Source organism: Bombina bombina, chromosome 6, assembly GCF_027579735.1.
Source record: "Bombina bombina isolate aBomBom1 chromosome 6, aBomBom1.pri, whole genome shotgun sequence".
NCBI classification, from domain to species: domain Eukaryota; kingdom Metazoa; phylum Chordata; class Amphibia; order Anura; family Bombinatoridae; genus Bombina; species Bombina bombina.
In genome coordinates this window covers 729333648-729349696 of record NC_069504.1, presented here as the reverse complement: position 1 = coordinate 729349696, position 16049 = coordinate 729333648, and the positions used below count along the sequence as shown (strand labels likewise).

General features: G+C 41.4%; 1 protein-coding gene across 1 annotated transcript in view; it reads right to left on the bottom strand.

The window, feature by feature from the left end:
• LOC128664592 (adhesion G protein-coupled receptor E1-like) overlaps positions 1-15822 on the bottom strand; it is a 146495-nt gene extending 130673 nt beyond the window's left edge. The window contains exons 1-2 of the mRNA XM_053719409.1: positions 15481-15822; positions 10520-10691 (exon numbers count right to left, since the gene is read on the bottom strand). Of these exons, the coding sequence (XP_053575384.1) occupies positions 10520-10691; positions 15481-15822 (514 nt within the window). The remainder of the gene's footprint in view (positions 1-10519; positions 10692-15480) is intronic.
• Positions 15823-16049: the final 227 nt, after the last annotated feature.

The following is a 16049-nucleotide window of genomic DNA, read 5'->3' as shown; positions in this document are numbered from 1 at the left end:
AGGCGCTAGATTTGCAACAGCCCGACACGTTGGATTTCAACACTCCTAATGTTCGACCACCTGATCCAACAAGAAAAAGCTGTTAACGACTATTTGTATGAACGGGGTGCTAGGACAGCCTCTGTGGAGCTGGGAATTTTTTTGCCACGTTACTGGACGCTCATGCGCAATGCCTGTAGGCTCATGCGTCCTTTTGAGGAGGTGACAAACCTAGTCAGTCGCACCGAAGGCACCATCAGTGACATCATACCATTTGTTTTCTTCCTGGAGCGTGCCCTGCGAAGAGTGCTGGATCAGGCCGTAGATGAGCGTGAAGAGGAAGAGTTGTGGTCACCATCATCACCAGAAACAACCTTATCAGCATCGCTTGCTGGACCTGCGGCAACGCTGGAAGAGGATTGTGAGGAAGAGGAGTCAGAGGAGGAATGTGGCTTTGAGGAGGAGGAGGAAGACCAACCACAACAGGCATCCCAGGGTGCTCGTTTTCACCTATCTGGTACCCGTGGTGTTGTACGTGGCTGGGGGGAAGAAGAAACCTTCAGTGAGATCACTGAGGATGTGGAACGGGACATGAGTAGCTCGGCATCCAACCTTGTGCAAATGGGGTCTTTCATGCTGTCGTGCCTGTTGAGGGACCCTCGTATAAAAAAGCTGAAGGAGAACGACCTGTACTAGGTGTTCACGCTACTAGACCCCCGGTATAAGCATAAAGTGCCTGAAATGTTACAGAATTACCGCAAGTCGGAAAGGATGCAGCAGTTCCAAAATAAATTAAAAAGTATGCTTTACACAGCGTATAAGGGTGATATCACAGCACAACGGGAATCTAACAGGGGAAGAGGTGAAAGTAATCCTCTTCCTCCCATGACCACCCCGGCAAGTACAGGATGCTTTACAGACGTGATGTTGATGGAGGACATGCGGAGCTTTATAAGTCCTACGCATCGCCACAGCCCTTCGGGGTCCACCCTCAGAGTACGACTCGACTGACAGGTAGCAGACTACCTCACCTTAACTGCAGATCTCGACACTCTGAGGAGCGATGAACCCCTTGACTACTGGGTGTGCAGGCTTGACCTGTGGCCTGAGCTATCCCAATTTGCGATAGAACTTCTGGCCTGCCCCGCTTCAAGTGTCTTGTCAGAAAGGACCTTCAGTGCAGCAGGAGGTATTGTCACTGAGAAGAGAAGTCGCCTAGGTCAAAAAAGTCTAGATTACCTCACCTTTATTATGATGAATGAGGGATGGATACCGAAGGGACTGACAGTGGGCGATACATTTGCCTAAAAAAGGCCTGATGAGATGAGCTGCCTTGGGCTAAAAATGGTCCACATGCTGCTGTATTTGATCTCTGAATGCCGGATGACTTGCGTGACTTATCCACCACCAACTAGGGTTCAAGACGCAATGTTTTAGGGCACTTTCTGCCTGGGAAACAAACATCAATTTTTCTGGCCGCTGCTAAAGCAGCGGCTGTAACAATACCTAATTTTTCAGGCATGTTTAGATGCCTAATTTTTCTGGCCTCTGGTGCTGCACTGTGGCTTCAAAAACCAAACCAAAAAAAAGGCACATAACAGGGATTAAACTGATAGGAATAGTACTACTTAACACACCACTCCTATCTGGTGGCACATTTTTGAAGTAGGAGGACCGACCAAGCATCTTTTTCAATCTCCCGGTTCCTAAAATCGATGCCATATACACGTCCCTGATAGAGGACGTAACAGGGATTAAACTGATAAGAATAGAACTACTTAACACACCACTCATATCTGGTGGCACATTAGATTGCACGTGCAGTGCCCCAAATCTGAAGTAGGAGGACCGACCAAGAATCTTTTTCCATCTCCCGATTCCTAAAATCGATGCCATATACACGTCCCCTGATAGGGGACATAACAGGGATTAAACTGATAAGAATAGAACTACTTAACACACCACTCCTATCTGGTGGCACATTAGATTGCACGCGCAGTGCCAAAATTTTGAAGTAGGAGGACCGACCAAGCATCTTTTTCCATCTCCCGGTTCCTAAAATCGATGCCATATACACGTCCCCTGATAGGGGACGTAACAGGGATTAAACTGATAAGAATAGAACTACTTAACACACCACTCCTATCTGGTGGCACATTAGATTGCACGCGCAGTGCCCCAAATTTGAAGTAGGAGGACCGACCAAGCATCTTTTTCCATCTCCCGGTTCCTAAAATCGATGCCATATACACGTCCCCTGATAGGAATAGTATATACTTAACACACCTTATGATAACGCAGAGAAAGGCAATGCAGAGAGAGGAGTCTGAAGAAGAGGAGTCAGAGGAGGAAGGTGGCTTTGAGGAGCTGGAAGACCAAACACAGCAGGTGTCCCAGGGGACTTGTTGTCACCTTTTGGGGACCCTTGGTGTTGTACGTGGCTGGGTGGAGGAAGAGACCTTCAATGACATCAGTGAGGACAAGGAACGGGACATGGCTAGCTTGGTATCCAAAAAGTACAAATGTTACCGGCACCAAATACTCCCCAAAAGGTCTCTATGCATATATGTTTCTCAGTAGATAATCACCGTTGTCACAATTTAAACTCGGTGTAACAAAGCTGACTTGGTCCGCTCCTTCACCACTCACCTCCGCTTCAGGGATCAAGAGATGACGTACCCAATAGACTCAGCCTTTCCTCCCAATACCTTCAGAGCTCTCCGGCTATATACTTTACCACTGTCCGCTGTTTTGTTCTGGGACGTGGACTGCAGATCGCACTGCTCAGCTGGGTTATGCTCCGTCTTCCTGGTATCGGGGAATCTCGGCGTCTGACGTCACAGAATCAGTTCCCCCGGCATTCCGGTTCTCGCAAGAGGTGAGCGGACTATGCTTCCAGGAAATAACGTCCTCACCTCCATGCAAATCCTTCGTTTCAATGAGTCAATAAGCAAAAAGGGATAAGGATGCACCGGTAGTCAATCAGGCGTGCTAAGAAAGATTTATTTGAAGAAAACTTAAAATTCCAAAAATGGACAATACTTTCAAGGACAAGTGTGAGGGGTTTTTTCCACCCCAAGGACTGCTTGCTGATGCGTTTCGGCTCCACAGGCCGTAATCGTAGCTGCAGTCACTTGCTCCAATGGTCCTTAAGTACCATTTGGATCTAGCTAATAGGTTAAAATCAGATACACCCTTTTTTTTTACTTGTGGTGGAACAAATACTACCCTTAAAGTCTGCATTTGACATATATGGACATAATTAGACAATATATATATGTCCATACAAAAAACTTAATACTGTATGACTCACAAAATTTCATGTTATAAATTGCCCATTTGCCCACATTAACATAATAAAGTTTGCACAATTAGTTGCAAATATAGATACATACCAATACATTTCAAGATAACACAGTCAAATACTGTAACTATATTGTTATTAATCTGTAGAATTAACCCCTTAACGACTGAGGACGTGCAGGGTACGTCCTCAGAAAAAAGGCAGTTAATGCCTGAGAACGTACCCTGCACGTCCTCAGTGTGGAAAGCAGCTGGAAGCGATCCTGCTCGCTTCCAGCTGCTTTCCGGTTATTGCAGTGATGCCTCGATATGGAGGCATCCTGCAATAACGTTTTTAAGTCATCCGGTGCAGAGAGAGCCACTCTGTGGCCCTCTCTGCACCGGAGATCGGTGGCTACCTGCGTTGGTGGGTGGGAGCCGGACCGGGAGGCGGGTGGCGGCCATCGATGGCCATGTGGATGTGAAGTGGGGCGGGATCGTGGGCGGGGGTGGCTGGGGGCGCGCACGGGCGCGCGCACGGGCACGGGAGGGTGGGGGGCGGGCGCGTGCACGGGGAGGGAGCGGGTGGGAACCGCTACACTACAGAAAATGGGAAATAAAAAATATATCAAAAATAAAATTTTAAACAATAAGCAAGGTGGTGGGGGTTAGTCTGTGGGGGGTGGGGGGGGGGGAAGCTACACTACAGAAAAAAAACAAAAAAAACAAAAAAAAAGCATTTTTTATTGTAAACTGGGTACTGGCAGACAGCTGCCAGTACCCAAGATGGCCCCCAATAAGGCAGAGGGGAGGGTTAGAGAGCGGTTTTGGGGGGGGATCAGGGAGGGTGGGGGCTAAGGGGGGGATCCTACACAGTAGCATATGTAAATATGCTAAAAAAAAAATTCATTTTTTTTTAAAAACCCTTTTATTTTAGTACTGGCAGACTTTCTGCCAGTACTTAAGATGGCGGGGGACAATTGTGGGGGGGGGGAGGGACGGGAGCTGTTGGGGAGGGATCAGGGGGTGGGATGTGTCAGATGGGAGGCTGATCTCTACACTAAAGCTAAAATTAACCCTGCAAGCTCACTACAAACTCCCTAATTAACCCTTTCACTGCTAGCCATAATACACGTGTGAGGCGCAACAGGATTTAGTGGCCTTCTAATTACCAGAAAGCAACGCCAAAGTCATATATGTCTGCTATTTCTGAACAAAGGGGATCCCAGACAAGCATTTACAACCATTTGTGCCATAATTGCACAAGCTGTTTGTAAATGATTTCAGTGAGAAACCCTAAAATTGTGAAAAATTTTACGTTTTTTTTAATTTGATCGCATTTGGCGGTGAAATGGTGGCATGAAATATACCAAAATGTGCCTAGATCAATACTTGGGGTTGTCTACTACACTACACTAAAGCTAAAATTAACCCTACAAGCTCCCTAAAAGCTCCCTAATTAACCCCTTAACTGCTGGGCATGATACACTTGTGGTGCGCAGTGGCATTTAGCGGCCTTCTAATTACCAAAAAGCAACGCCAAAGCCATATATGTGTGCTATTTCTGAACAAAGGGGATCCCAGAGAAGAATTTACAACCATTTATGCCATAATTGCACAAGCTGTTTGTAAATGATTTCAGTGAGAAACCTAAAGTTTGTGAAAAAATTTGTGAAAAAGTGAACAATTTTTTGTATTTGATCGCATTTGGCGGTGAAATGGTGGTATGAAATATACCAAAATTGGCCTAGATCAATACTTTGGGATGTCTACAAAAAAAAAATATATACATGTCAAGGGATATTCAGGGATTCCTGAAAGATATCAGTGTTCTAATGTAACTAGCGCTAATTTTGGAAAAAAATGGTTTGGAAATAGCAAAGTGCTACTTATATTTATGGCCCTATAACTTGCAAAAAAAGCAAAGAACATGTAAACATTGGGTATTTCTAAACTCAGGACAAAATTTAGAAACTATTTAGCATGGGTGTTTTTTGGTGGTTTTAGATATGTAACAGATTTTGGGGGTCAAAGTTAGAAAAAGTGTGTTTTTTTTCCATTTTTCCTCATATTTTATCATTTTTTTTATAGTAAATTATAAGATATGATGAAAATAATGGTATCTTTAGAAAGTCCATTTAATGGCAAGAAAAACGGTATATAATATGTGTGGGTACAGTAAATGAGTAAGAAGAAAATTACAGCTAAACACAAACACCGCAAAAATGTAAAAATAGCCTTGGTCCCAAACGGACAGAAAATGGAAAAGTGCTCTGGTCACTAAGGGGTTAAACTAGAAAAACCCCTCACACTTGTCCTTGAAAGTATTGTCCATTTTTGGAATTTTAAATTTTCTTCAAATAAATCTTTCTTAACACGCCTGATTGACTACCGGTGCATCCTTATCCCTTTTTGCTTATTAGCTTGGTATCCAACCTTGTGCAAATGGGGAGTTTGCGGTTGTGCAAATGGACTGTTTGCGGTTGTTTGTAGTGCGTTAAAGGGACAGTCTAGGCCAAATAAACTTTCATGATTCAGATACAGCATGTAATTTTAAACAATTTTCCAATTTACTTTTATCACCAATTTTGCTTTGTTCTCTTGGTATTCTTAGTTGAAAGCTTAACCTAGGAGGTTTATATGCTAATTTCTTAGACCTTGAAGCCCACCTCTTTCAGATTGCATTTTAACAGTTTTTCACCACTAGAGGGTGTTAGTTCACGTATTTCATATAGATAACTCTGTGCTCGTGCACGAGAAGTTATCTGGGAGCAGGCACTGATTGGCTAGACTGCAAGTCTGTCAAAAGAACTGAAAAAAAGGGGCAGTTTGCAGAGGCATAGATACAAGATAATCACAGAGGTTAAAAGTATATTATTATAAATGTGTTAGTTATGCAAAACTGGGAAATGGGTAATAAAGGGATTATCTATCTTTTAAAACAATAAAAATTCTGGTGTAGACTGTCCCTTTAAGAGTTTTATGCTGCAGCGTTGTAGTGTAAAACTCGTAACTACTGACATTAAATGCGGTACAAATCTTAACGGGGTAGGCTGTACTGTTCACTTTTTGGCCTCCCAGGACAAGCTCGTAATACCGGCGCTATGGAAGTCCCATTGAAAAAAGACTATACGCAATTTGCGTAAGTTGATTTGCGGTAAGGCCAAAAAAGTGTGCGGTGCCCCTAAATCTGCAAGACTTGTAATAGCAGCGGTAGTAAAAAAGCAGCGTTATGAGGCTTAACGCTGCTTTTTTACTCATAACGCAAGACTCGTAATCTATCCGTTAGTATTTTTTATTCCTTGCTCCATGTCCTATATTGACATAGTAATAGTTTGGACCTGATATACTGTGTCCTTGTTGTATGTACATAGCTGGCTCTCAATGTATTTCACTTTTTGACATCATGCTGACATCCTGTATGTGATGCTAGGGAATATGTGATTTGTGAAGTTCTAGCTCATTATCCCATGCCCTCTTTTGTAGTTCTATTTGTTTCACTTAGCATTTTTAGGGTTCTGATCTCCATATATCTTTCATAGTGTGTGGTGTTTTTATGAACATGCCCATAACCAGGTGCTACTAGATGATTGTGGCTATATAAACCTGAGCTGGGCTGAGCTTGTTATACCGGCTGATGAAGATTGTTTGACGGGAGTGCGGTTGAGCTGCCGTGGCGATAATATGTTTGTTCAAGTGAGTCTTTCCACTTTATTGTAAGTTTGCTGTTATTAGGGTGCAGCACCTTTAGGCTATGTTCAGCAATGTTATAGGGTCGGCTCAAAGCTTTTGAGCTCTTGTCCGGTGAGATCCGGTGGTTAATTTGCATTTGGCCTCTTATATTTACTTTTTTTTCTTGCTGTTGTTAACTTTAGCCCACTGATTTTGTTTTAGCATCCTATAGTTGTCGTCGTTTTGTCATATCCCACCCTATGTGACCTATGGACAGTGTCTGCTATGTCTTTGATCCTGTGGTTAAATTAGATTATAGAGGATGATTGGGACCATGTGGGGCATTTGCTGATGTTAGTTGTTTCACTGTGATACCAGCCCTCCGTGATTATCAGGACACATATGTACCTCTTGTATTGCTGACAGGTTCTGTTGAGATATTGGGGCATATTTATCAAGCTCCGTATGGAGCCTGATGCCCCTGTGTCTAAAGACCGCTGCTCCATAACCTGTCCGCCTGCTCTGAGGCGGTAGACAGAAATCAACACGATCGAATACAATCGGGTTGATTGACACCCCCTGCTAGCGGGTGATTGGCAGCCAATCTGTAGGGGGCGGCATTGCACCAGCAGTTCACAAGAACTTCTGGTGCAATGATAAATGCCGACAGCGTATGCCGCAATATAGGATCATGTCCGCTCGCACCATATTAAATAGGCTCCATAGGCTTATTTGATACATTGAGAATAGTAATATTGATATTGTCTGATTACTGACACTTCTTCAGTATGGATGTATCTAGCAGACTATGGCCCCTATTTATCAAGGGCTGGCGGACTTGATCCGACACTGCGGATCAGGTCCACCAGACCTCGCTGAATGTGGAGAGCAATACGCAATAAGCAGACTCACGGCCAATAGGACACCAGCAGTGGGGTGTCAATCGATTGATTTCCAGCGATATGTGTCCGTCTGCTCAGAGCAGGCGGACAGGTTATGGAGCAGCGGTCTTTGTGACCGCTGCTTCATAACTGCTGTTTCTGGTGAGCCTGCAGGCTCGCCAGAAACACAGGGCATCAAGCTCCATTCAGAGCTTGATACATATGCCCCTATGCCTAAGGATGTGTCTAGCAGAGTATGCCTTGCGCAGCATTGATATTTTTTTGGTTGGCTTTGTATTCAGGATGTAATTATTCCAGTATGCTGATTCTAGTTAACTTTAGGAGCTGTGTTTGATCTCTTTTCTCCTTGCTTGCACTGTTTTACAATGTTTTTATCATGTGTGATTTGCTATGATGTTTCACATTCTGTATATTGAATGTTTATCTGTTTCATTGCATGTTATGTCTCGTGGGGTTGTTGGTTGTCTCTACTGTACAAGGTATATGTGTTGTGCATGATTTTAAAGTGTTCCTCTTTTTGTGTTTTTTTTTAGAACATCTAGTGTTGAGAAAGGCCTATCATAGGGCTGAAACGTCGACTTATGCTCTATTTTTTTATAAGTTTGAAATAAAGATTTGTATTTTATCTATGAAAGTCCTGCGAGTGCCCTTCTGTGACAAGATTTGTAGATTTTATTCAAGGATTGCACCCAGGCACGGATTGTAACTGATTGATTGGAGTGCTGCACTGCTGGCTATTTTATGTCTAAATGTGTGTACATATGTATTTATATGTGTATATATGTCTGTAAATACATATATATATATATATATATATATATATATATATATATATATATATATATATATATATATATATATATATATATATATATAGTAACTATACTGTACTACTACTACTACTACTGGGAGATAGCTGATGATTGGTGGCTGCACATACAGTATATGTCTCTTTTCATTGGCCCACCTGTGTTTGGCTAGCTCCCAGTAGTGCATTGCTTCCCTTCAACAAAAGAAAACCAATAGAATGAAGCAAATTTAAAGGGTCAGGAAACCCCAAAATGTTCTTTCATGATTTGGATAGAACATACAATTTTAATAAACTTTCCAATTTACTTTTATTATCAAATTTGCTTCATTCTCTTGTTATCCTTTGCTGAAGGAAAATGTCAGCTAGCTGAACATATCTAGTTAGCCAATCACAAGAGACAAATGTGTGAAAGCACCAATCAGTACTAGTGTAGGATATGTGGATATTCTTTTCCAATAATGGATACAAAGAAAATGTAATTTTGACTTTCCTATTCCTTTAATAATACAAGTAAATTGGTAAGTTTCTTAAAATTGTTTGCTCTTTCTAAATCATGAAAGAAAAATTGTGAGTTCAATGTCTCTTTAAGCTTGCTGAAAACAAATAAGATTAATATTATTACCTTTCAATCATAAATAAATAAATATATATTACTTATTAAAAAATCTAGCTAGAATAACAAATTCTAATTGGGGTTTTTATTGAAGATCCTATCATGGGTTATAACAATGAGGTCTTTCTTTTGTGATCAGGGAATTTTTGTAGGGAGAATAAGATATTTGGGGTAACTACAATGTGGGATTTTTTTAGGGCAATTAGATGTAAGTGGAATTACTATAGTGATGAGGACCAGAGGTGGGGCAATAAGATATTGGATTGTAATTATGGTAGGATGTTGCTTTGGGTGATCATTATCCTGTGAAGAGAGATTACAATAAGGGTTATGGATATTATTGTGGTGTTGGATCTGAAGAAGGAAAGAATAAAAAATATTTTTAAAAAAATATATATTCTTAAAATTGATAGAATTAGTATATATTTAATTTAATATTTGAAGAATATATATTTTTAAAACTGGTTTAATATTTAGATCTTTGAAAGAACATATTTTTATTAATTTACTTTGCATAATGTATTGTATTCCCTTATTTAAAAACTAAATGTATATGCAATTTTAACATATGTGTTATTGATATACAGGACCTGACTGGGAATTCAAACCAGAGCTGAAAATTTTTGAAGCCCATTCCAGCCCCCACTCCAGGACCTTCACCTTGTCTTCAAGCCTTCAAAGTTCTAATGTCTGTTTTAAGGGTATTTTTTTCAATGAGTATTTTGGTTTCAGTGATCTGGTCTCCCTTGTCCCCTTATTGCTGCACATAAGCCTGAAGAACACTGTGACACACAGGTCTGCCCTTTGGGCAGGGTGCGAGGGGCACTTGCTCAGGGCCCCACTAAAATAAAATAAAAAATAAAGGCCACTTTCATACATCAGTTTAAAAAAAAAAATGGATGAAATGGATTTCACTGCAGCTTCACTGCTAAACGGGTGGCCCACGGGAATGCTCATTTTTTTCAATGAGGTAACGTTTTTACCTCTTATCCAATGGCGGTGCGTGCCTACACCATAATGCTGATTGGCACGCACAGCTATTGGCTAAGAGGTGGAAACGTCAATTCATTGAAAAAAATTAGCAGTGCCGCAGCCAGGTTTAGCAGTGAAATCACGGCGAAATAAAGACATCTTTTCATCCATTTTTTTAAAACTGATGAATGAAGCTAGCCTGTATTTTAGTGATAGTAAATCCTAGTGATTTTGAAACGTTAGGCATTACCATCACTTTAATTGTCAGTTGAACAAATATTTTCTCACCAAGTTCTGCGGTTTTGAACTTCTCATCCCGAGGAGTTTGTATGAGAGATGTTAGTGCAGAAGATTCCACAGTGTTCAACAAAGAGTTAACAACTACTCTGAGTTCAGAAGAGCTTATGTTGGACAAAGAAGAGGAATCCCTGAGGATGTTGGAGACATTCTCTGTTAGATTCTGCAAAAAAAAAAAAAATGAGTAGAAGGATCCATATCAGTCCTTTTTAATGACTTGAAAAATACTAGTAGACAAAACATAGTCAGGGAATTTTAGTGAATATGAATGCAAATGGGAAGGAAGTCAGAAGGAAGTCAAGAAAGTGACTTTAAATACCAGGCATTAAATGATATAGTAATAGTTTCAGGTCAAACATTTTCTGAATTTTCCCTGCACCTGACCTGTCTAATCTTATTTTTTTTTTAACCCCTTAACGACCGAGGACGTGCAGGGTACATCCTCAAAAAAAGGCAGTTAACGCCTGAGGACGTACCCTGCACGTCCTCGGTGTGGAAAGCAGCTGGAAGCGATCCTGCTCGCTTCCAGCTGCTTTCCGGTTATTGCAGTGATGCCTCGATATCGAGGCATCCTGCAATAACCATTTTTAGCCATCCGATGCAGAGAGAGCCACTCTGTGGCCCTCTCTGCACCGGACATTAACGGCTAGGTTCGTTGGTGGGTGGGAGCCGGTGTGGGAGGCGGGTGGCGGCCATCGATGGCCCTGGATGATGCTGAGGGGGGCGGGATTGGGGGCGGGGATGCCTGGGGGCGCGCACGGGGGCGCGCACGGGCGCGCGCGTGCACGGGAGGGTGGGGGCGGGCGCGTGCACGGGAGGGAGTGGGTGGGAACCGCTGCACTACAGAAAAAGTAACAGTAAAATGGACAGAAAAGGGGAAAAAAAGTTGAAAAAAAAAAAAGATCAGGCAGGTGGTGGGGGTTGGTCTGTGGGGAAGGGGGAAGCTACACTACAGAAAATAAAAATAAAAACAAAAAAAAAACTTTTTATTTTGCAAAATGGGTACTGGCAGACAGCTGCCAGTACCCAAGATGGCCCCCAATAAGGCAGATGGGGAGGATTAGAGAGCTGTTTTGGGGGGGATCAGGGATGTTGGGGGCTAAGGGGGGATGCTACACCACAGCATATGTAAATATGCTTTAAAAAAATAAAAAATAAAAATAAAAAAACTTTTATTTTAGTACTGGCAGACTTTCTGCCAGTACTTAAGATGGCGGGGACAATTGTGGGGTGGGGGAGGGAAGGGAGCTGTTTGGGAGGGATCAGGGGGTCTGATGTGTCAGGTGGGAGGCTGATCTCTACACTAAAGCTAAAATTAACCCTGCAAGCTCCCTACAAACTACCTAATTAACCCCTTCACTGCCAGCCATAATACACGTGTGATGCGCAGCAACATTTAGCGGCCTTCTAATTACCAGAAAGCAACGCCAAAGTCATATATGTCTGCTATTTCTGAACAAAGGGGATCCCAGAGAAGCATTTACAACCATTTGTGCCATAATTGCATAAGCTGTTTGTAAATCATTTCAGTGAGAAACCTAAAATTGTGAAAAATTCAACTTTTTTTTTTATTTGATCGCATTTGGCGGTAAAATGGTGGCATGCAATATACCAAAATGGGCCTAGATCAATACTTTGGGTTGTCTGCTACACTACACTAAAGCTAAAATTAACCCTACAAGCTCCCTACAAGCTCCCTAATTAACCCCTGCACTGCTGGGCATAATACACGTGTGGTGCGCAGCGGCATTTAGCGGCCTTCTAATTACCAAAAAGCAATGCCAAAGCCATATATGTCTGCTATTTCTGAACAAAGGGGATCCCAGAGAAAAATTTACAACCATTTATGCCATAATTGCACAAGCTGTTTGTAAATAATTTCAGTGAGAAACCGAAAGTTTGTGAAAAAGTGAACGATTTTTTGTATTTGATCGCATTTGGCGGTGAAATGGTGGCATGAAATATACCAAAATTGGCCTAGATCAATACTTTGGGATGTCTTCTAAAAAAAAATATATACAAGTCAAGGGATATTCAGGGATTCCTGAAAGATATCAGTGTCCCAATGTAACTAGCGCTAATCTTGAATAAAATGGTTTGGAAATAGCAAAGTGCTACTTGTATTTATGGCCCTATAACTTGCAAAAAAAAGCAAAGAACATGTAAACATTGGGTATTTCTAAACTCAGGACAAAATTTAGAAAATATTTAGCATGGGTGTTTTTTGGTGGTTGCAGATGTGTAACAGATTTTGGGGGTCAAAGTTAGAAAAAGTGTTTTTTTTTCCATTTTTTTCTCATATTTTATAATTTTTTTTATAGTAAATTATAAGATATGATGAAAATAATGGTATCTTTGGAAAGTCCATTGAATGGCGAGAAAAACAGTATATAATATGTGTGGGTACAATAAATGAACAAGAGGAAAATTACAGCTAAACACAAACACTGCAAAAATGTAAAAATAGCCTTGGTCCCAAACGGTCAGAAAATGGAAAAGTGCTGTGGTCATTAAGGGGTTAATAAACATCTACGGCTAGAATTAGAGTTGGGCGGTAGCCGTGAAAACCAGCGTTAGAGGCTCCTAACGCTGTTTTTTACCGCCCTCTGGTATTTGGAGTCAGTGAGGAAAGGGTCTAACGCTCACTTTGCAGCCGCGACTTTTCCATACCGCAGATCCCCTTACGTCAATTGCTTATCCTATCTTTTCAATGGGATCTTTCTAATGCCGGTATTTAGAGTCGTGGCTGAAGTGAGCGTTAGAAATCTAACGACAAAACTCCAGCAGCAGAAAAAAACCAGGAGTTAAGAGCTTTCTGGGCTAACGCCGGTTTATAAAGCTCTTAACTACTGTGCTCTAAAGTACACTAACACCCATAAACTACCTATGTACCCCTAAACCGAGGTCCCCCCACATCGCCGCCACACTATTAAATTTTTTAACTCCTAATCTGCCGCTCCGTACACCGCCGCCAGCTAAATTATCCCTATGTACCCCTAATCTGCTGCCCCTAATACCGCCGACACCTATATTATATTTATTAACCCCTAATCTGCCCCCCCCCAACGTCGCCGCCACCTACCTACACTTATTAACCCCTAATCTGCCGAGTGGACCTCACCGCTACTATAATAAAGCTATTAACCCCTAATCCGCCTCACTCCCGCCTCAATAACACTATAATAAATAGTATTAACCCCTAATCTGCCCTCCCTAACATCGCCGACACCTAACTTCAAGCATTAACCCCTAATCTGCCGACCGGAGCTCACCGCTACTATAATAAATTATTTAACTTAGGGGGGTGTTAGTGTTAGGGTTAGACTTAGCTTTAAGGGTTAAAAAATTTATTAGAATAGCGGTGAGCTCTGGTCGGCAGATTAGGGGTTAATGTTTGAAGTTAGGTGTCGGCGATGTTAGGGAGGGCAGATTAGGGGTTAATACTATTTATTATAGGGTTATTGAGGCGGGAGTGAGGCGGATTAGGGGTTAATACATTTATTATAGTAGCGGTTAATTATTGTAGGTAGGTGGAGGCGACGTTGTGGGGGGCAGATTAGGGGTTAATAAATATAATATAGGGGTCGGCGGTGTTAGGGGCAGCAGATTAGGGGTACATAGAGATAATGTAGGTAGCGGCGGTTTACGGAGCGGCAGATTAGGGGTTAAAAAAAATATGCAGGTGTCAGCAATACCGGGGGCGGCAGAATAGGGGTTAATAAGTGTAAGGTTAGGGGTGTTTAGACTCGGGGTACATGTTAGAGTGTTAGGTGCAGACGTAGGAAGTGTTTCCCCATAGAAAACAATGGGGCTGTGTTAGGAGCTGAACGCTGCTTTTTTGCAAGTGTTAGGTTTTTTTTCAGCTCAAATGGCCCCATTGTTTTCTATGGGGGAATCGTGCACGAGCACGTTTTTGAAGCTGGCCGCATCCGTAAGCATCACTGGAATTTAGAGTTGCAGTGGCGTTAAATTATGCTCTACGCTCCCTTTTTGGAGCCTAACGCACTGAAAACGCAGCCATTCTGTGAACTCTAAATACCAGCGGTATTTAAAAGGTGCGGGGGAAAAAAAGCATGCGTAGCTAACGCACCCCTTTGGCCGCAGAACTCTAAATCTAGCCGCTAGTTATTTCTCTCTCATTGGGATATTTCCCATACTTTGTCTATTAGGTTCTCTCCTTAGTGACATGTGTTTTCTTAAATCACTGTCTAATGGTTTTGTCAATTAATTCCCACTGTCTTACCTGCAGACTGATAAACTCTGTCTGATTTCCTAAGCAGGATGAATTCCGAAGCTTTAAAATTGAATTCAGATGTAAGCAAAATGGGTTCTGGTATATGAGGAAGAAAATATATAATAGGTAAATATACTGACAAATAAAACTCACAATATTATCTCTCAATAGATCATTTAAAGGTACATAAACATACAAAAAAGAAAATTATCTAAAGTGTTAGCATGTTATTATTGAAATATTGCTTCCATACTAACCATGTGTTTACCCCCTGCAAAGTGGTTAAATACATAGTTAAAGTCAGCTTCAAAGCATCAATGTACTACTGGAGCTAGCTGCATAAACCTGCTAAGCCAATGCCAGAGGCATATGTGCATAGCCACCAATCACCAACTAGCTCCCAGTAGTGCATTGCTGGTCATGAGCCTATCTACGTATCAGAAGCATGATAGAGACCACCATAAGTCTATTTGCTGTGTTGTGAGGAGAATATGGGGGCGCACTAAATATAAAAGAATAACTGAAGCCCAGGCTGTGCTAAAAATCTTTGGGCGGCCAACAGTGCAGGACTCAGGAAGGTGCACTGCACTAAGGTAGAGCCCATGGGGAGCTGTTAAAAAGTCCTTGATTCAGTCAGCTTGTGCTTGGTTATCCTTTATAAAAGTCTTTGCTACTGTCAGTTTGTGCTTGGTTATTCTTTATAAAAGTCTTTGCTAACATCAGTTTGTGCTTGGTTATTCTTTATAAAGTCTATACTAACATCAGTTTGTGCTTGGTTATTCTTTATAAAGTCTATACTAACATCAGTTTGTGCTTGGTTATTCTTTATAAAGTCTATGCTAACATCAGTTTGTGCTTGGTTATTCTTTATAAAGTCTATGCTAACATCAGTTTGTGCTTGGTTATTCTTTATAAAGTCTATACTAACATCAGTTTGTGCTTGGTTATTCTTTATAAAGTCTATGCTAACATCAATTTGTGCTTGGTTATTCTTTATAAAGTCTATACTAACATCAGTTTGTGCTTGGTTATTCTTTATAAAAGTCCTTGCTAACGTCATTTTGTGCTTGGTTATTCTTTATACAAGTCCTTGCTAACATCATTTTGTGCTTGGTTATTCTTTATAAAAGTCCTTGCTAATGTCAGTTTGTACTTGGTTATTCTTTATGAAAGGTCTTGCAAACATCATTTTGTGCTTGGTTATTCTTTATAAAAGTCCTTACTACCGTCAGTTTGTGCTTGGTAATTCTTTATAAAAGTCCTTGCTACCGTCAGTTTGTGCTTGGT